Source organism: Channa argus, chromosome 21 (assembly GCF_033026475.1).
Source record: "Channa argus isolate prfri chromosome 21, Channa argus male v1.0, whole genome shotgun sequence".
NCBI lineage: Eukaryota > Metazoa > Chordata > Actinopteri > Anabantiformes > Channidae > Channa > Channa argus.
The window spans coordinates 17,313,786-17,336,721 of record NC_090217.1 but is presented as its reverse complement, the minus strand read 5'-3'; the positions used below and the strand labels follow the sequence as shown (position 1 = coordinate 17,336,721).

General features: G+C 41.8%; 1 protein-coding gene across 1 annotated transcript in view; it reads right to left on the bottom strand.

Moving 5' to 3' along the window:
- mpped1 (metallophosphoesterase domain containing 1) overlaps positions 1–20,648 on the bottom strand; it is an 81,911-nt gene extending 61,263 nt beyond the window's left edge. The window contains exons 1-3 of the mRNA XM_067490882.1: positions 20,147–20,648; positions 11,793–12,130; positions 10,891–11,072 (exon numbers count right to left, since the gene is read on the bottom strand). Of these exons, the coding sequence (XP_067346983.1) occupies positions 10,891–11,072; positions 11,793–11,971 (361 nt within the window). The 5' untranslated portion in view covers positions 11,972–12,130; positions 20,147–20,648. The remainder of the gene's footprint in view (positions 1–10,890; positions 11,073–11,792; positions 12,131–20,146) is intronic.
- Positions 20,649–22,936: the final 2,288 nt, after the last annotated feature.

The window sequence follows — 22,936 nt, the reverse complement described above, 5'->3', positions numbered from 1 at the left end:
TCAATACTGGACACCTGGAGAGTCCAGTAGTAATGTGAAAGGTACCCTGCTGTTTCAATATGATACAACAAACGTTGTACAAAGCGAGACAATTTGACACCTTAGTAACGTCAGTATCTGAAGCTGTGGGATGACAATGTGTTCACACTACATACCATAATACACAATATGCATCTATGTAAGAGGCCTAACAAACATGCTGAATGAGTGTAGTTCCTCGTTAACATTATGAAATGTATAATTTTTTTGTCCTTTTTGGCTCATTAAGTTTAGGGTTGCCACAGCAGAACATTAGTCCGCATGGTTTTCCATGGTCTTTACACTGGATGCCCTTTCTGATGCAACCCTTCCCAATTCATACAGGGTTTTGGATCTGCACCAGGCAGCTGAGGATGGGGATGGGCTGTTGGGGGTTCAGTGTCTAGCCCAGGGACACTTCCGACATGTGGTTGGGAAAGATTCGAGCCAAATCTTTGACCCTATGGTCGGTGAGCGGCCACCTACTGAGCCACTGACGCCCCTCCAAAAATATGAAATATATACATCCAAAATTTCTAACCATATTATTTGAATTACTGTATGTGTAGACTGAACAAATGACTAGCACACCTTTTGATTTTGCTCATGCAAAATAATGGAAGGTTTGTTCTATTGCAATGAACTTTTTCAAAGGTACTTTGCACTGCAATCTTTAACAATAAACCGTGTATATGGGTGTTTTCAAGCACACATTATTTCTGTGTTTATGCCCCACAGCTTGTATGTATGTTTTCTGTACGTATAGAACATAATGAACCAAGCCGTGTGGATTTATCTGTGTGTGCATAAACAGAAATGCAATATTCAAAGGAAAGCTTCAAAAGCAACAGCACTGATGTTCAAAGACAGACGAGCAAAAGACTCAGCTCGGATCAATGCTAATTCCTTTAAAGAGTGTCTGTGTGTGTATGCGTGTACAGACAGAGAAGGAAGAAGAAAAGCAATATATGTCACATGAAGGAGAGAAAAAGAAGGAGAGAAGAGGTGATTAAGGGATAGAAGTGCGTAACGGTAAAGATGGATGATGGAGGAAGAGACGCAGTACGACTTCTGCCTTCCCACCTCAGCTTAAATGTAATACTCACTCGTTTCATTTAACTCACCACCCACATACCACTGCGTCTCATCATACACACAAACCTCCACACACACAATCGCACAAGCAGACGCAAAACAAAGACAGCCAGCAATTATGAGACCGCGTACACAAACACCACCTACTGAGCCACGCATCCAAAACACACATTTTATCTGCGTACAGCAGCACCTCCTAGCACTTCACAATGTCCTCACTGAGGATAATGCATTACACAAACACACACACACACACACACGCACGCACACACACAGAAGCAGTGACAAAGAGAGATACAGCGCATCATCAAGCGGCCTCGTAGGTGGTCTCTTTCCTCTTTTTCTCTCTCCTACACTCTATCTCTGTCTCTTTCATCCTGTCTGCTCCACTTCCACGTTCGGCGTGACGATGTCGCCTCCAGGATAATGAGGCTGAAGATTAAGCTGCAACTTTCAGAACCAGCGACGTGGGCTTCATGATGAATGCTGATGAATTAAACCACTGGCCACTTGCCATCTGTCCCATGTCTGCTTTTCAAATGGTTTTCAACCCAAGCCACATTTAGCCGATGTTAAAACCACAACCCTTGTAAACTGCATTATCTTTGTGTTCCTGTCAAAGCTACTTTCCCATGACATGCTGAAAGAGTTTAAGCCATTTATAGACCAGAACCAACTTGACGTGTTCAAGAATTCCATGACATCCGGGATTTAGATGCTTCTGCTTTTATTTGTTATGGCCTACAGATAGTGGGGACGGTCTATGTCTATGTCTTCTTTGACATATCAAGTCAAAAGTTGGGAGCCTCACCAGGAAATCTCATCTTTGTTTCTGAATGCAGAATAATTTTTAAAGCTCCCCCTGCTTTCAATTGTGGTACCAGAGCAGGCATTTTTGGTGTAGACACAACATAGGGGTTTACACCTATGCTAGAGTCCCTGCGAGGATCAGTTCTGCTTTGTGCTGAATGAAAAATGAAACATTTTCTTCTTCATGACATTATAGAACTTTGGCGTTTAATATCGACCTCCATCATCACTCATCTTATCCCCTCAGGGGTCTTCACAGCGTGTTCCACAGGTTGATTTGGCACGATCACACCACACGCCCTTCCTGCAGCAACCCTCCCATTTTCATCTGTGCTGCGAGACCAGCACCAATGTAGGCCTTGATAGCTGGGCGGGGCCATGCCTGCTGGGGAGGGATCTGATCTGATCCCACGGCCTCTTGCATCCCAACCCAATGCTCTACCTATTGAGCCACCAGGTCCCCATCGTCACAACAATTAAGTCACGACTAGTCACAACTAAAAATATGAAAAAGAAAAAGTGTAATATGGCTTCTTTAAAATACATTATGTGGGGAAAAGAACATCCTGCAGGCAAATTTATGTGCTCAGAATAAACATGAATAAACAGAATAGATATGATCGAGTGATCAGCTGTTAAGTTACCCTGGATGTAGTTTTTCATACAACATTAGCCTTATATACCACTGTAAATTGCTATATCTTGCTTTTTCTTGTTTCTCTGACTTTCACAAGAGTGAAAATGTGTTTATCTGAAATCATGTTTATTATGAGCACTTTTAAAGTCTAGCTGGTTGGTCTCGCTATCTGCCATATAACGCAAAAGCCAGTGAAAGGCAGTCTCCAATACAGCTTTTAAAAATACAGCCAGTTAACAAACAAACCAAAGTTACCCTTTAACCTTCCAGATGACATCATCTGGAGGAGTTTTTAAGTCATAAAGTTTGTAGTCTTCAGAACTATTCCAGATGACATTATCTGAACAACTGAAAGCAAAGGGAAACTTTAATAGTCGCTCTTTAATATAAAGCATATGTGAATTGTAGCTAACAGAATGAAAAAAAAAAGCAAAGTGTACTAAAGCACTATTCTGTGAGATAAATCAACTCCCGTGCACATGGCCAAACACTTTGCTTGACTTTGATGTGTGCTGTTGTGTACCATTACAAACCAGGGGTCGTGGGCAACTCTGATGCATCGTACCAATTGGGAAGAGCCTTGTAGGAATCTGACAGTAATTTGGATGATGTCATCACGATGACATCAGGATTATTTGAGGTCGGGCCTTACAAGACAACACCTGCATTACATATTGGAAGTCATTAATCTGAAAGATGGTTGTTTAGAGTGAGTGCTGTTGGCTGGAATAAGGGAAAAGTAGGAGCTTGACTAATTTAATAAAAACATGGAGCCCATGAGGTTAATCCAAGGGATGATTACAAATGTTGTTTGTTACAAATTCATTTAAAAGTCAGTGTTTTTCTGAGTTGTTTGGTTCTAATGTGAAATTAGAAGACTAAATTACATGCATTCCAGCAATTGTAACCCGCGCAGATAAAGGTTTTTTAAAACCACATTTTGCTCCACTGCTTCAGTACTGCTGTTCTGTTATTTGTGAAGGCAGCAGATTAAAATTTCTGCTATCTTGCTTTTATTTTGCAGTCTTTGAGTGAGCGAGTGCTGCAGAGCTGGTGGCTAAACGTCAGGATAAAAAAAGTGTGTGATGCCTACAGCTGTACTCAAATTCACTGATTCCCATCTGACCCCCGTCTGCTCTTTGTTTGAGTCCTGCTGTCTGTACTTGTTTGTAAGAGATGGCTATGTCAGATTCAGCAACAGTTTGCATGAATACTGATACTGACCCATAAAACAATAAGGACTCATTTCATATTAACAGAGCCTCCACACTATTCCAAATGTTTTCTGAACTTGGAAAAAAAAGAAACCATTTTCACAACCCGTTGCATCTTTTCTTTCCCTCATGCACACACACACACACACACGATCAAGGAAAGGCTTTCTTTCAAGTGTGCAAATAGAAGACGCAAAAGCAGTGAGGGACAGATGGGAAACAGTTTGCTTAAATTTACAGTCACTTGAAATTCTGTCGAGTTTCCCAATGTAAAAATCCATAAAGGAGTGTCAAATCTCCTTGTTATGCTCTCCTCCAGCACCACTCACACTGGGTAAACACGGGGTGGGGGGATGAAGAAAAGACAGGAAGGAGGGAAAGTGAAGAAGGGGCGAGAATAGGAATGAAGAAAAAATGTGGTTTAGGGAGAAAGGACAAATGAGAGAAGAGTGCAACAAATTAGGAAGGAGAGAATGAGAAAAGAGGAAGGAAGGGTGTGAGAAAGGCAGTGAAGGAGGAGGATGAAGAAGAGCAGGCCAGGAAAAGATAGCAGTGATGAAAGTTTAATGCCCTCGCTGCTGCCGAGCTAAACAGAACAAGGTGCAGGAGAAGGAGGTGAAGCTAAGGAGGTGTAGACGATGTCCAAGAGCAGCTGGAGGGTTGCACAGATGACAAGGATGAAGGTGGAGGGGCAGGAATAGACACATACTGTACACACACACACACACACACACACGCACAAACACACACACACAAAGACAAATAGAGGCAGAGGTAGAGACACTCTCACTCTCCTGGGCCCAAAAAAAAAAAAAAAAAAACATACACTTGCATTTAAAGTGCCTACACGGCAATCGCATCATGGTCGTCACTTATCTATTATTCAGCAGTGAAGGGGAACGGAGGAAAACAGGCGCTAAATAAAGAGGGGAAACAGAGATGCTAAAGGCTGAGGACCTGGCAACGCACACTCAGAGACAGAGAAGCCTGTAGTTGTGTTTTTATTAGGGGGGGGCACTCAAACACAGTGTCAAGACCAAGATGGGGGGTGGAATAGTTTCAGCAATCTGTCCCCAGTGGGACTAATGGTCAACTGATCAGACAAGTTCTTATTTCATTTTTAAAGCTGCACTTACCTAAGATTTTATAACACAGTACCAATAATGGCTCTGGTAATGTCCTAATAGTAATGTCACCTGTGCCGAGAACCTACGCTGTACCCAGCTCTGCAGTTTCCTAGAGCTTTGCTGAACTTTTTAGCCTCTGTTAGCATCTTGTTTTGTGTCCTAATCAAAATAACTTTGTAGCAGAACTTACAAAAATTAATTTAAAATTATTTGCAAATCATTTCCTGACCTTTCTGGCAATGGAGTTTGCATATTCCCACTCCCTTTTTCACCTTGTTCATTCATGAAGAAGAAGTCCTGAAGGACAATAGCTTGGAGTCATAGTGGATTACAATGCAACGAGGAGTCAAAATGGATCACATCAACCACAGAACAGGTGTAAGAACAAGTGTAAGTGAACTGGGCTCAACGTTCAGGTCCACAGGTGGGAGATATTTTATAAAGTACTGAGTTATTCATTTAAAAGTCCTCAGCTTTGGGGAAGTATAAAGGATGATGTTTTCACTTGGATTCCTCTCATGAGCAAAGCTCATAAAAAAGATAAATAGTTCTGTCATATTGAGGGAAACAGAGAAAAACAGTGCATTCAGTCCGTTGCTTGTTAATTGCTCTGTATTTGCTTTAGTGTGCGATGGCAGTAAAGCACTAGTGAACTCATATCAGACAGACGGAAGCAAAGAGCAGGACAACAAAGCCTTTAAGAATTAAAGCCGCTCCTCTCTTGACCCTGAGTCCACTCTGAAGCACAATAAGATCCATATTTAAACACAGCGTTCACTGCTCCGCCAGCTCACGCTATCACACGGCATGAATAAAGACGCCACTCAAGTCTGCAGCGACGGCAGCGCATACAAACAAACACGCAAACGCTCAGGGAAGCGGCGTCTTACGGCTTATGAAATCCACATGGATGCCTGCTGGCGTGTGCGCGCTCTCTGGCGCAGGCATGTGCTGAAAGGCTGATCAAAGAGGCCATTATTGGAGACAATTGCAGTGAAGTGCTGCTGCCCACGAGCTGGAGGTCTGCCTCTCAGCCTCACTAACCTCTCTTCCACCCTCCCATCCTCTTTCTGAATCTCTTACTCCTCTGTCATTGCACTCACCTGTCCTGCACATTTAACCTCCAGTTGAACACTTACACTTGGCCTTTATAAGCTATCACAGCTCTTCCGGATACACAATATGCTTGTCAGAAAACGAGCACATCATCTAAAACACACTAATACACACAGAACATGGCAGCAAATAAAATGTTGGTTTCATTATTAAGAATCAGGATATTTTTATCCTTCAAAGTGTGTTTAACTACTAATAACTACAAATAATGTACTAACCCAAAAAACCTCTCTTTTAATTGGGCAAATATCACCACTGAGTCTGCATTCAATCTGTAAAGGATAATTTCGGTCATTTTCAAAATTAAATGTTCAAGCAGCATCGCTGAACAGACACTAAGAGAACAATGAACTCCCTCTACTTCCAGGTAAAGTACGTCAGTCTGCTCCCTGATTGGATTTACACTCTTCTGTATATGGCGCATGAAGGTAGAGCAGTCATCCACCAATCCTCGACATCTATCCTTGAGCGAGACACTGAACCTTAACGTACTTGCTCCCAGTGAGCACTGCCCAGCTTGCAGTCTGTGATTGTGAGTGCAACTGGGTGAATGAGAAGCAGTTTAAACTGCTTTGACTACCAATAAGTACAGAATCGCCACATAACTGCAGACCATTTATATATGGTACTTTTTATACTGAAGTAAATCCCCCACACACAAAGGCAAATATTAGCTCCAACTACAAGAAATGAACCAAGAAACAAATTTCAAGATTTCTGCACTAATGCATATACAGAAATTCCCATAATTGAGAAGCTGTAATTAATATGTAGGAGACTCCTGGAATTGTGCAGTGGGTGCTGCTTGTCAGATAAAGACACTGCTAAACACCAAGTACTTCAATGATGTCCTGAAGGAAATGGGGGGAAACTATGCGCGCGTGTGTGTGTTTGTGTGTGTGCAGTGATGATCCTAGACTCTGTAGGGGCCCTAGGCAAAAATGTATGCATCACAAAACAACCACGCTTCAGATATGGAAAAAAAGGTATTGTCAGCCGAGTTTCCCAAGTATTGTCAGCCTAATGTGTCCAGCTTGTCTGGACACAGATTACTTAGTTAGCTTAGTTAACACATGTTAAATGTCAAAGTAACAAAAGAAAGAATGTGACACTATTATTCAACCGTCTTTTCACCACAATTACGATGAAGAGACAATTAATAAAAAAAGTTACAGCAAAAGTGCAAAAAAGTTCTTATAATCCTGTGTAATCCTTTCTTATCAGTGCAGTTGACCTCAGTTGTTGCCCAAAAAGCAATTGAAAACACACCAGGCAGTGAGTGACATTCCTCTTTTTAAAGAACATGGCCTCAAAAGCTCTGAATTGTGTTAAGTTTGTGCAGCGGTCTGATGTAAGCAAGAGTAAACACCACATGTGTGAGATCTTAACTTTTTCAACACAAGCATCTCAACAATTTTTATCAAAAGCATTTTAGAATGAAGAAAAGAAAGACTGAAGGAGAGCCACAACTTCTAACATGGCTTTCATCAGCACTGACTGGGAAATGTACGTCAAAGGAGTCAGTGCCAAGTGAATCTTTAACAACAGAGAATTTACCAGTTCATAAAAGTGTAAGTGTCTAATGCTTCTGAATCAGGTCTTTAGCCTTACTTGAACTCTGGCTTAACCACTCTGACTGACTCACAAAATATTCAGTAAATTTCATTAGAATGAAATGACAAACGTGTGCACAAATGGTTTGTGTTCATAAAGTGATTGACAGTTGGAGCTGCAGGGATCACCATGACAACAAAAAAGGGCCAATGTTTAGCGTCAGTCTGAAAAGTGTGAGCTTTCCCAGGTGATGCAGCATTGGCCCTCTGCCGCTTCTCCTTCTATGTCATCTCCTCTATGTTCCCTCATCCCCATGTGAATTTCATCTCCTGCCTCGTCAGTGCACGTCTCTTCTCCTCCCTGCCCCCCCCCCCCTCGCCTGCAGCGTTCACCATCCCCGACAAAGCCTTGAGCGGCTGCCAGCGGCCCCCGAGAGCCGGCTGACTTTCTGCTAAAAATAAGAGCTGAGGGAAGAATAGCAGAGAGCTGCCACTGAGTGAGAGGGAGGCAGAGAGGGGACTGAAATGGGAGACATGTCTGGAGGACAGGAAGGAGGAGGACGATGAGTTTGAAGGAGGATAGAGCGACAGAAAAGTGAACAAGACGATAAAAATATGAGAAAAGTGGGAATATAAAGAAAGACCGAGAAGAGGCTCAATCGGTGGAAAGATAAAAGAGTAGAAAGTTTGGGAGCAGATGGTGTTACCTGACCAAAGCTCAGTTTGCACACAGACTCCTCTGAACTGAATACGCTACACCTGATCTCTCTGTAAATCTGCTCAGCACACACTAAACAGCAGGAGCTACATTCATCTACAGAATGAGACGCCGTGTCTGTGCATGTGTGTGTGTGTGTGAGAGACAGAGGGAATAGGAATATCCAGCATATAAATATTTATGGGCTACGAGCAGACGAGAGGAAGAGATGGCAGAGTTGCAGGGAAGGAGAGCAGGACGGGCTGGAGAGAGGAGAGACTGACTTCAGAGGCAGCAGCAGGCGTGTTTGGCTCGGTTTATCTTTTCCTTTCCGTCTCTCCCGTTGCCTCTCTCGCGGCTGGAGTGCGGGCAAGCGGATTTGCAGCTTGCGCTCCCTGCAGATTCTGTATGTGTGTGTGTGTGTGTGTGTGTGTGTGTGAGCAACAGAGAATGAGGAGGGGAAGGACATGAAGTTCTCCCCTTATCAACATCCACTTTCTGCTCCAAAGATATAGAAGAACACACAAAGGCCTGAGCCCAAGCCAACAGGCATGTGCTGTTCCTTAGGAGGTTTGTGCCGGTGCTGGTGATGCCGACGACAGTGATGATGATTGGGGATGATAGCAGAGCAGTTTTGTTCGCTGAAACTGCTGTTCATTCACCAATTCTTTTTCTATCACACGGCTTCTTACAGGGTCACTTGGTTCCACTTTCCTACAGTACAGATATCATGAGGGGTGATAGAACTTACACTTGATTCTAACTCAGTGCAAAGATAAGATGGAGAGACTGAGCACCAGCTCAAAAGGTACAAAAGGTAACATCTATCAGCACCAACTTTCACTTCACAGCCTCCATGTTTACGGTCAGGATCACACTGTCCAGTAAAGCACTCGGATAAATGGACTATAATTTCTAACTAATTGATTTATTAATGCTTATTAAATCATGTCCCAATCTATTAGAGTTTAGTTATAAGAACAGTTAAAACAATTATTTGACAGAGTCTTCTGTGGCTCATAACAAAATTGACACCAGCTAGAGAGGGGAAATGCGGCAGAAATAAAATAAAATGAATGTGCACTAATCAGTTTTTTGGAAAAAAAACAATGGAGGAAAACTGAGAAACTTCTGGGACTTGGCGCAAACCAAAAACAGAGTTAAAAGAGAGATGATTGAAGCTAAGTCCTTTCCAAGTATCTGATCATGTTGCCTTGTGTGTGTGTGTGTGTGTGTGTGTGTGTGCGTTCTCCTGGTGTGAAAAAAAGAATTGTTTGCATTTCCATGTGTTTACTGTGCAGGCAAACAGAGAGGATTCATTAACCAAAACCTATTTTAAAGCAACAATATGCAACTTAACCTGGTGTTAACATAAAACTCCAAATCAATCCACTCTGCTTCGACCGGAACTCCCTCTCCCTGCTCTGCTCTTTATCTTCTACCATCTGCTACACGTTACCACGCTCTGCACAGCCCTCACATCCCTATCAACTTGCAATAAATAAATAAAAATGCTGCATAACTTACTAATCGATGAAGTTCTCTGGTTGGTTAGAAGGTTGAGCCTCTTTAACAAACTGACTTTAAGGATCATAGCACCAAAAACAATATTAAAAAAGGCTACACACTGTAGCTTTAAGATGCATTTTGGAGCACACTTCCTGTAAAAAAACTAATTTGATTTTTTTTTTGGGGGGGTTTGCAATCATATATAACTACCAATTAAAACTACAAACTAATGGCTATTGGTGAATACAAAAATAAAATATCACTATGCTTTGGTTAGGCTACTTCTACCATCTCTCTGTTGCACATACTATCTGTAATAATGTATGAATCAGATGCGGACCGGTAATCTACACAGATGTGAACTGGAACGTCTCTCCAGGCTCATCAGAGCTGAGAGAAGCACAAAACAAACCAGACCCTTAACTACACCACATCACACATAACGGCCCATATTGCAGGTTGTGTCTACCGCAAATCACACGCAGGCCATGTTCGTATTAATGCCCAAAGCACAGCACTTCCTGTAAAAGCAGCTGCTGCTTTTAATTCATTCTCATTGAAAATCTACTTGTAGAGAGTTACTGTCCAGCAGAATGACCATTCAGTCAGCGTTATGCTTTTATCACAGTTCACTATTGTGTGGAAGTGGAGTTATTAGCAGAAAACATTTAAAAAACTCACACAAGCCACCCTGCTGTCAGAATGTTGAATACAGAAAACAAAAAATTATCAAACTATGAAACCTGTCACTTTGTACATTTCTGAATTTCACTCAAATTCCTGAGGTTCTCAGAGTGTCCTTGAACTAAACAGAACAAAGGGCTCAAACGTATTCAGGAATGCAGGGTAATCAATTTAAAAACATGTGCCACGTTATAGAAAATGCTCAACCATGAAGCAAAATAGATTTTTTTATTCGGAGCTGGTACAGCTCCTTAAATCACACAGTAGGTTTTTGTAGCACTGAGATTAATTCTCTGTTCAAAGTATTTCCCATAACTTTCAGCGCTGCACCCACAGTGAGTAAATTTAGCCTGCAACTGACCCGAGCCTCATTATTAGACCTTTAAAAGGGGGCCTAGTTACAGAAACCAGGCCCCTGGAAGATGCTGACCTAGCCAGTCGTTGAACTTCTTGACCTCAGAGGGCAGCCCAAGCTCGGTGAAATCTCCTGCATGGATGAACACATCGCCGTACGGCATCTGGATGCTGTCAGTGCGGGAGTGAGTGTCTGAGATGCACACAAAACGAGTGTAGCCCGGCGGCTTGGGTGTGTCATGGGGCATCGGGTCCACCCTGAGGAGGAAAAGAACAGAGGACACAAAGTGTGAGGGAGAGAAGAAGGAAAAGGGGGTCAGTGCGGTGCTTGGTGACTTTAACAGAATCGGAGAAAGAGAGCGAGCACTGTATGTGATGTCTCTGTGGTAAGAGGCTGACAATGAAAGTAGTTTGAATAAGTTGCCAGAAGAAAAAAAAAAAATATCCCCACTGACTGAGGCAGAGGAGGAAACAAGAAGCGAGAGCGAGAGGCCGTAATAAAAGCACGAGAGAGACAGAAAGAGAAATGTGCAGAGATAGAAAAAGAATAAAGTGCAGAGATTGAAAAAAAAGCTGAGTCCTGTGGGACTCCCAGCGAGTGTGCACATCCAGGGGGTCTCCAGGGGGACAGGGGGGAGCTGGTGAATAACCGTGGCCCACTTTAGTGAGCTCTGCTTCAGGTACGACAACAACCAACCCTGCTTCTTCCTCCTCCTCTTCCTCCTCCGCACCCCACCACAATAGAGAGACATATGCATGCATGCAAGGCTGGGAGACAAAGTAATGGAATACAGAAGAGAGTTCATGAAAAATGTTTAATTTCCACTCAGAAGTGTAAGAGGTTGTAAAGTGATGCTGTGTGGAGCCTCACAGAGAAGTTCTTCACTTAAACTGCACTTAGTTAAGTTAGACATAGTTAAGGGTTTGGATCAGAGAGGTCAGAAATCAAACTGCTGTATTCTGTTTATGTCTACTCACATGTGGACGTGTGGCGGTTGGAAGCGTCCCTGGTTGATGTTGTAGAAGGTGAAGGCCTGAGTGGGGTTGGTGCTGTATTCGTCCACTTCCACCGCTGTTCTGCTCCCTCTCTGTGCATGTGACTGAGCCTGCGACTGCTGCCGCCTCACTGCCATAATCTCTGACAGGGTGAAGGCCATGGCACTAGGTCGGGAACTTTAGACAATTGTTGTTTTTGCGTTAGGACAAAGGACGGAGAGTCCCAGCCTTGAAGCGTCCTTACAAGCTCAAAGCCTCAATGAGCTCACGGTCACTGTGAGCTGAGGAGACACCATCACCTCCACACTGTGCTTCTTTACCTGAGAGACAGAGCAGAGAACAACAGGCATGAAATGTGTGTGGAAGAAACTAATTCAGTATAGTGAAATGTTTAGTCAGTTTATTTGTTAAAATACATTTCTTTAAAAGTTAATATGTTCATAAAGCCCAAAGGCAAACATTTCTTGTTTCAGCTTTTAAAATATGAGCATTTGCTGCTTTATATTTGCAAATAAGATATTACACTTTTAATGTTAATAAAACAAATTGGGGCAAAAAATATTTGAGTTGAAACTGAAGCCATTAAACATTAAAACTAACTAAACTGTCAAATATTTTTTTAGTCAATTAACTCGTTGAATAAGTTCCCATAGCATAGAAGAAATCTGCAATTTGAGGTTTGGTCAGTGGCATTTGGACCCAAGTCACCTATAAAGTTACATTTTTAACAGAAACAGGCTCATAATTAGTCCAAATGAATTTTAAAGGGCAACTTCACTAAATGGTAAATGTTCTGCACTTATATAGCGTTTTTTCTACCTATTGGCACTCAAAGCACATTACACTGCTTCTTATTCACCCATTCACACTCACAATCACACACACATTCATACACCGATGGGGGAGCTGCTCTGCAGCTGGCCAACACTCACCGGGAGCAACTAGAGATTGTGAGATTGGTGGACGACCGCTCTACCTTCCTGCGCCACAATCGCCCCACTACACTTCATTGATCACAAAATTTTATTACAGAGACTGGAACATGAAATTGGAATTACAGGAACTGCACTAGGTTGGTTTAAATCTTATCTATCTGACAGACTTAAATTTGTTCATGTTAATGATGAATCCTCCATGCACACAAAGGTTAGCTATGGAGTTCCACAAGGCTCTGTGTTAGGACCAATACTTTTTACTTTATATATGTCTCCTTTAGGCAACATTATTAGAAAACACTCCATAAATTTCCACTGCTATGTTGATGATACCCAACATCTATCTATTGAACCAGATGAAAAGAAATCAGTTAATCAAGCTTCAAGCCTACAAGACATAAAGGCCTGGATGTCCCACAATTCTTTAATTCTAAACTCAGACAAAACTGAAGTCATAGTATTTGGGCCCAAAAATCTCAGAGATATGATGTCAAACCATATTGTTACTCTAGATGGCATAAGTCTGGCCTCCAGTACCACTGCAAAGAACCTTGGAGTTATTTTTGATCAGGATCTGTCCTTTAACTCACATATAAAACAAATCTCTAGAACAGCCTTCTTCCACCTACGGAACATAACCAAAATTAGGAGCATCCTGTCTCAAAGTGATGCCGAAAAACTGGTCCATGCATTTGTTACTTCTAGGTTGGACTACTGTAATTCCCTACTTTCAGGATGCCCCAGTAACTCCCTAAAGAGCCTGCAATTAATCCAAAATGCTGCAGCAAGAGTGCTGACTGGAACTAGCAAGACAGATCATATTTCACCTTCACTAGCTTCTCTCCATTGGCTTCCCATTAAATGTAGAATAGAATTTAAAACCCTGCTTCTTACATATAAAGCTCTGAATGGTCAGGCTCCATCATATATAGAAGACCTCATAGCACCATATCATCCCAGTAGACCACTTCACTCTCAGAATGCAGGCCTACTTGTGGTTCCCAAAGGTAGAATGGGAGGCAGAGCCTTTAGCTATCAAGCTCCTCTCCTGCGGAACCAGCTCCCAGTTCTGATTAAGGAAGAAGACACCCTCTCTACTTTTAAGTCTAGGCTTAAAACCTTCCTCTTTGATAAAGCTTATAGTTAGTTATAGTTATGCTGCCATAGGCTTAGACTGCTGGGGGACCCCCCCCCCACCCCCCCCCCCCCCCCCCGATGCACTGAGCTCCTTTCCATTAACTCTTTGGGTTTTCTCCCGTAGTTGTCTTTCTCCTTCTCTGTCTCCCTCTCTCTCTCTAAAAAATTGGTGAAGTTGCCCTTTAATTAAGCTATTAAAATAGGGATGTGGCAAGTTGGGATATTTTGCAAGACATCTGGATATAAATATACTCAATATCAATGTATTCTCATTATCTTTCTAGCAAATTTACTTTGGTTTCACTTATGGTGCCTAAAAACATTTCCAATTGTTTTTAAGACACAGGATTGGCCTTTGCATCGTATCCTTTTTCCCAACTTCCTTTGTAGATTTTTTTGGGCAGCATATAGTTTTTAATTGAAATGTTTTATTGCAAATGCTGTGGTGTTCCAATTTACAATTCACAAAGAGAGTAAAATTCAGACCAAACAGGAATTAGATTGTCACCCTAGATGATATAGAGGACATTTGAGGATATGACTAGTTTTTCCAGAGCTCAGACCTTCTGTATTATCGCAGCAGAGATCCAGCTTTCCCCTCATACAATATCTGTTCACGGTCACTGAGTCCAGCTATTGTCTTTGACCTCTGACTATTCAGTGGCTGGAAGCTGGCAGAGAACTGGCTGGCAGCTCTCAAAACTGTTAAAAGTACAAGTGCCGCTCAATAGGACGAGGATGAGACGCCAAATACCTTCTGCTACACTCCACCACACTCTGCACAGCCCTTCACATATCAATTAGTTTGAAAATACAATAAATAAAAATACAGAAATAACTAATCGAATTGAAAGAACCGAATCTCTGATTGGTTAGAAAAGGAGCCCTGTACAAAAACTTTTAGGAGCAATTATCTCTGCTGTTATCGCTGTTTTTAAATGTCTGGTTCACAGGAGGCGTCTGTAGCACCATATTACAATAAGTTTCAGAGAGTATTTCTGAAAAAACAACAATTTTCAAACATTTTCATACTGTGGCTTTAAGTAAATAATTCCAATAATGCCACAAAAAAAAAAAATTGTGATCGAGCAATTCGGAATTCTTCTGAATTGCACTTAAAATATTTACAATAGATCAGCCTTAATAAAAAAGTCAGTTCATCCTATGTGTAGGTTACACAAGCCTCATGTACATGAGCAGGAATTGGGTTACAGTTGCTTACACACATTTTCTGAATCTTTAGCTCATTTTCTCAAAACTCTAAACACAAAGACACAGACACAAAATGCAAATCTGGAGCAAAAGCAAACAAAGCATTTGAAACAGGTTTACATTTTTTCATATATGTTTTACCTGATAGATAGATGATGCACATGCATCTATTATTACATTTTTGTATCAAACAACACAAAGCATAACTGTGAATGTCTTATCTAAGTCTTTGTCATTTTTCCATTTCCAGTGTGATACTGTATCATGTTTTACAAGATCTACATTTAATAAAATAATGAACACACAAACACAATGCAGTCACATTCTTACATTTTTCCCAAATGCAGTATTTTGGAACAATTAAATGTTACTGAATTGATAAAACCAATTTCCTGAAATCAGTAATTCACACACCTTTAACTTCTCTGGCAAAATCAAACAATCAGCTCAAAAACAATTTTGTATTTGCTCAAAAGCCACTAACCTCTGCTATCAGACGACACACAAACCCACAGTCATTACCACAGAAGAAGTAAAACACTAATAATAAAATCCTTACTTTCTCTTATACTGTACTGACACATTTCATCTAATACTTTTTATCTTTTTCTAGAATCCACAGGAGAGAGACATCATACTTTCAGAAGAAGGCCACTGAGAATGAGACTAAAACATGATCTATGATTTACTGCTACATGTTGTTTCTCATCCTCTTCCTCCTCGATCATTTCCCTCCATTGCTAAAGTCGCACATGTCATTTGCATTTGGCTTTTACCCTGGTTACTAATCACTGAATGCTTAATTGTGCGCACAGTATTTATCTGTGGTGTGTCAACAGTGACCAGAAGCGTGAGTTCGTTAGATTCGGCAGTTGACAACTTTGTATTAAGAAGTGGTTTTAACGGTTTTCTGTAAAAATAAAGAAAAGTGGCACATTGGGGAATTGAACTAGCAACTACCGCTAGGCCACTGTATGAAATGTGAAGTGCTGTGTTGTTGGGGCTGAAGTTGGCATAGCGATGGAGGATGCTTTGCTGGCTAATGGCTGCACACATTGTGATAGACATTTACAACGGCCAACGATGTTCTGTTCCCTGATCTCATGTGAGACAACTGTCCTCCTTCTTCCTCTCACTTCTTAATCCAAAGCCCCCCCCTGCTTCACCTCTGGCCTCCAAGAGAGCTCCTCTGTGGCCTTTTCACAGAGGCACTAATAAGGAGAAGCAGCATCTTGATTGGCTGATTTTTGTGTCATATGTAGAGGATTGTGGGTAGTGGGAAGCTGAGAAGAAGCTTATAGGTTGCAGACTTGAGTGACAGATTTCTGAAATTGTGTGACAGATACCAATTTTGTGTGAAAGCAGTTGTGAAAAAAAAAAGTAAAAAGATTGAGATCATGTTATGTTGACGACACCAACATGAGAAAACAATTCTTTTTTTAACAGAAATTCCATAAGAGCACTTAACGAAGTACAAAACCTTGATTTTAAAGGAGTGTGAAAACCCCACCTACACGTACTGTAAATGTTTGTTGGAACAAAAATCCATTATGTGTTATTTAAAAACATCTTGTGTCCTGTCTTTCCATTTAAAAGACATAAAATAACGAATATCTTTCCAACGCCTTTCCCTGCTGTGTGGGGTCCTTCCAGACATGTGCCGCCTATCGAGGCTCACATTCAGCTCTGCAGCTTATTTTTCGGAGGCTCTGGCAACTGCTGGGAGGGAGCAGAGCCTCAGAGACGTGCTGAGATGACGGGGAGGCTGGGAGACGGAGGTGATAATTTGGGGACAGGCGGCTTTGGCAAAGTCCGCCAGGACTGGCGTGCGATGTCTACGCGCCATCTCCGTTCCCCATTCACTGCAACCTCACACGCTGACAGCACACTGACGTGACAGATACACACTTCACACTTCACACCGCGGTTGTTTGTCACGGGCAGATCCCAGCATGCTCAGCGTGGATGTGTTTCAGGAGCGCAGCACACGGTGAAAGTGTGATGTGTGCGTGCACGCAGGCTGATGTGAGCGCAGGCGTATATCAATGTGTTTCTGTTGTCATGAATGTGACAGTGACAGGCCCTCGCACTGCCCGTGTGAAACGGGAGAGAAATTCATTGGCAGATGCTGAGCCAGGATAACGTGCTGTACTCAGAGGCAGACTTCTACATCATGTGGGCTCCGGTACTTTGACACCTTCCTGCGTCCACCCTCCAAAATTGGCTTCTTCGCTTTCACTAAATTAAAAAGCTTGATTTCTCATATCTCTAAGTCTTTTTACATTCAAATTAATCTTTCCCTACTTTTAACAAAAGTTTAAAATAATTTAGGTTTAAAATCTACATTGAATGCATATTTTTGGAAGTGTGTGTTAACGCACAGCAAAAGAGTTGATACAAAATCTATGTCGTTCCTGTATGTGTATTAAGTACTTTAGTTTTCAGGAGGGAACTTGCTGCAGGTATTTGTTACACCTCAAATTCAGACCAGCAAGTCCAGTTTGAGTGATCAGATCCACATACTGACAGGCTTCTCTGGCCCTGAAACACTACACAACTGTTTCCAAAACTTGTGAGAGAAGATGAAGGTGATGAAAGGTGATGATTTAACACCTACAACTTAAATAAAACAATCAAGCCGACATGCAGCCTCACTGCACAGAAACCACTTCTGTGTGCAGAGGTGTGGCGGCAGGAAACAGCCTCTGAAAGCTGTCACACACACCACAGTACTTCTGTTACTCTTTTTGTGGGCTCCATTCATTGCATCGGGACTACAAAGACACGGGAGGCATGTCAGCCAAATGTTCTACAGTAGGAACACACTTTCATTTAATCAGCAGTTCAGCGTCATCTATACTGACTGTATAACACACACAGCCCGAATCTGAGATTTTGTCTTCTGTTTTACACACACGAGTGCAGTTATTCTGAGTGGTGAACAGCAGTACTCAGAAGGTAGTAGTACCACAATAGAAACATTTTCTACTATACTTTAAAGTTCTACATTTACTTTAGTGCCGGAGGACTCTCACTACTCAACATGCATGTGTGGACAAAAGAGAGACAAGGGAGGTAATGAGATGCAGTCAGGAGGCTAAAACTGAATCATACTGAGCCTTTAAGTCGATACACTGAAAATTTCCTTCATTTGATTTTCTTTGTGTTTCGTTATTATAATTGAATTGAATTTAGTTGATTTTAACTTTAGTCTGCTTTAAAAAAAAATACCCTTTATCTGTGAGAGACAAGTCAAAAAGGAATTAGTCTCCAGCTTCACCTGTGCTGCACAATGCTCGGCCCCTGGCCTTACCCGAGCTAAAGCAGTTCCCTTAGTGTGTGGCAGTGACTTTCTGGAAAAACATTTTTAGAGCATGAGTGTGAACAGTACAGTTCACAAGAAACGTAAGGTCACTTCTCAAAAGGTGCAGAGTGGTTTGTTGAATCACTACTGCAGCAAACCTAAAGTAGCAATAGCATCTCACAAAGATCTCTTCACCATCGCATGATGTTTTGCATGATTATATACAGAACTGGGATTTTAAAATATCTAACAAAAGTTTTCCTCAACAACAACATAAAGGCATCAAAATTGCCATAATTATGTGTCCATGTCAGGACTTGTATTTGTCTGTACTCATGTACGGAGGAGGATTAGGGCCACTGTCTTAAAATTACGAGTTTAAACTCAGGCAGGAACAAAGTCGGGATTTTGAGTTTTTTCAAAATTTGAGAAAATGTCAGTATTTTGAGCATAATTCTCTGAATTCTGGCTTTAATCTCAAAATGCTGAAAGAAAAGTTTTTTTTTTTTTTGTGGCCCTAATCCTCTTCCGTACAAAGGGTACCTGACCTGCATTTATTTTAATTATGGCCAACGGTGGCACACGAACAAACTTAGGTAATAAACCAATAATAAATTGCTGCTCAATACATTAGACAGACGTCCTGGCATCGTTGTGGAGTGTTACAGATGATCTTTCTTGTGCACCAGTTTTCCAGGACAGAAGATGTTAAGGACATTCACAGGGGCTCCATCTTAAGCCCCCCCTGAATCTAATGGGCCCCTACCCTGTTCAGTAACCAATCCATTAATCCATTAAGAAGTGATGAGAACAAGCCCCTGACAGCAGCAGTGCTATTCCCAGCTGACGCACAAGAGAGGCTGCCTGACTGATGCTGTCTCCTCTGGGGGACATTTTCATATATAACAAGTGGCCGTCACATTAGACTGTGTGGCAATCTTCTCTGCTCATTCGCTCCTTTTCTGCTACATATGGACAGACACAGAAGATTAAAGTGCATCTGAGTGTGGCGCTGAATTACAGGATCTATTTTATGCATAGCCTGGAGTGTGTGTGTGTTGGTCTGATTTGGAGGCGTAGCTCTGTGAAATGTGTTGGAGAAAGAAAGAAACTTCCAGTGTGATAAAAAAAAAAAAAAAAAACATATTCACCCAAGATATAAAATAATAATAAAAATGTAACATAGGTTGTTCTTAAGGTTTCACATTTCTTTCTGTGTTGGAGTTAATTTAAAACTTACTAACCTTTGAACTTTTTACCCTTTATTTTACTCCCTGTTTGTCTTACAGGCGGAATTTTGCAGAAATAATCAACATCCTGATGTGACCGATCAGCTTCGTGCGCATTTTGCAGGAGTTACTCTCCACTGCTTGCACAGTCTGCGCTCTGTTTAACTGAACTAGACTCAAACTTTTCAGCCATTTGGTCCCACAGGCTGCACTAACTGTCTCTCTCTAATCCATGCCGGCTGTTAGGAAGCTTCAGCAAAGCCTCCTCAGCCTGCCCTGTACTCGGGGACCTTTGGATATGACGCGCCTCTAACCGGATCCAACATACCACTAAACGCGTCGTGGCGAAGAACTGTGCTGGAAAACGTTGCACCTTTATTTAAACCAAAATCCACCTCTACACATGTGGGAGACGTCAGTGTTCGGGGTTCAGCGTGAGCCTATGCTGCGGACCTGCACGCATAAGAAAACCGCTCTGCACAAATGCACATGGAAGATGAAGAAGAGGACTGAACTTACCGGCTGCTGCGGCCAGAGAGGCTGCTCGGGGATGGATGCGGCGACAGGAAGGTGCGTGTGCGGTCTGAGAGATGCGCTGGACAGTTTGAATTGGCATCCCCAGGTGCACCGGTGGAGCGTGTGGAGAGACGGAGACCTGCTTCCTCTCGCTCTCTCTCTCTCTGTTTCTCTATCTCTCTCTCTCTCGGTGTCCTGCCCACCGTGTTGAGGGTACAATGAGGAGGAGCAGAGTGAGAAAGGAGGGGGGGGGTTAACCGAAAGCCTATTGCCGGTTTTGTGCGTCCCCTGTCCCTGTTTCCCCTCACCTTGACCTGAACCTGTCCCTCCCACCGGGACCTCCAGGGCCGTGTGCAGGATTTCAAACACTGAGGTCATGATGAGTCCATCATTCCCCCAACTCAATCCTATCACCCTGAAGACATGTTGGAATTATTATTTACATATTTATTCACACACGGCTAATAAAAATATTTGTTGAGGTATATCTTGAGGAAGAAGCTGTGAGATGTTTTACATCAGTCAAGAAGTGATTCTCAAATGCAAATGTTAAATTGTTAAGGATGCAGAAATCTGTGCAATTCTGAAATAATAATTTGGTCTATGATGATACGGATTTTTTCTTTTTGTTCTAGAGAAACAAAGACTTATTACACTTAATAATTCAACTCTTTTAAAATGTTTCAGTTTATCGTCACACTGTTTTTTGAATGAGAACAATTTTTGTCAAGATATTAAAAAAAACCTTTGATTTAACTTTGTGTTGGAGAAAAATAATCGGGCATCTGCAACACATATAAAACGATTGTAGTATTTGCAGAAAAACTTACTCCAATTATCAAATGTAGAATACACATAATTAAACTATGTTTAGTATTTTGTATCTAGCAAATTTCATCGTGTTTTAAACTCTGATTTTTTTAAATAAAATGCAGTATAAAGTAGCATAAACAGAAAATATTAAGTAAAACTATCTCAACCCTCTAATCTGTTAGTTCTGCATCTTTTTCCATTTTTGTATTTTGCTGGTTAGACAGATGCTTGTATTTTACTGTATCTTATACACTAACATGCAGTAGCATACAATAGTAATACCACAAAGAAATACTTCATGCCTGTTGTATTATGTGGAAAAAACTAACAGAACAGAAACAGAATTACAACATTTCACAGACACACAGAGAGACTCTGATTTCGGAGTAATTTTTTTGGAAAATGTCACTACTTGTTTTTTTTAAGATGCCTTAATAAATTCAAACCTGTTAGATCTTTGGTTTTCTCCTCAGATTAAAAAAACAGAGCAAAAAAAAAGATGCCTCATTTCATTTCTTGGCTGTGTTAGAGATAATCAGTCTAATTAGAGCATTAGAGCCAATCACCACCTCTGCTCCTGTTGTAACCCGTACTGACATTTAGGCTGGTGACCACCTAAACAAACAGACTACAACCTGGAGCTCAAAAACATGAATCCATAACCATCAAGCTCAAAGTGACAGTGGAAGCTCGCTTGCTGGGCTGAGTGTGCCATCTGCTGGACACATTCGTTCAGTTTCGGCAGTGTCGTCACTGCACCAATTAGTAATGGGATAAATTTACAGAGGTTTGAGCTCCCTGCTTCATCGTTACACGTGTTATTGATACAGCAGAACAACCTGTGAGATGATATTTGGTATTGGTAAAGTTGTGAACTCTTTATTATTTTCTCGCTTTGTGTACAAGTGGGTCCACCGAAGACATCTCAGGGGCACAGAGAGACCAACACAGACAGAAACACCAATTAGCCGAGCATGCATGTCTTTGGACTGTGCGAGGAAATTGGAGTATGCAGAGGTTTATCTTGCACACGGCAAACATGTAAACTCTACACAGAAAGGCTGCTGCCAACAGGTGGAGTCCAACCAAGGACCCTCTAGCTGTGAGGCGGCAGTGCTAACCACTTCATCATCAAGCTGCTTGTCTTAAAAGCCGGTAAAAATTAAAAGACAAAACTACATTTATTAATTTATTTACTATGTAAAATGTTCTGATCTTACATATTTGGGTGGCAAGAGTATGTGAACATTATCATCATTATCATCAGGAAGCTAGTGCTGTCTCCAAAAAGAACACTCCTGACCATCTACAGTTAATACAAGACCATATGGATAAACCAGAAGCTGTTGGAAATGAGGCGAGCTGCTGCCTTTTGGATCATCTGCAGGGGTTTGACTGTGGATACCGGTAACCCCATCAACAAAGCCTTGCTGTAATCAAGACGAGATTACGACCAGCACCTGTACAATGAGTTGGGTTGTATATTCCGTGATGTAGGGTCTGATCTTCCTCATGTTGTAGAGGGCAAATCTGCTGCCCTACAGACTGAGGAGATGTGGTCTTTAAAGCTCAGTTGCTCATCAGTCAATGATGACCCCCAGAATCACTGTAGATCCAATGTTGATGCTGATGTTGTGTTGCGTTGAAGGTCTGGCTAGGAAGACAGGGACTTCGGTCTTGGAGAGGTTGAGTTGAAGCTGTTTCTCTCTCATCCAGGCTGAGATGTCTGAGAGACGGGCAGAAATGCGTGATGAAACAGTGGAGTCATCAAGTGGAAAGGACGGGAAGAGCTGTGTGTCATCAGCGTAGCAGTGATAGGAAAGACTATGTGAGTGAATGATGGAGCCCAGGGATGCAGTATAGACACAAAAAAGAAGAGGACCAAGAACTGAGCTCTGCAGCACACCAGTAGAGAGGCTATGAGAGTGAGAAAGATGCCCCCGCCAGGATACCTTGAAAGTTCGTCCCGTTAGGTAAGAA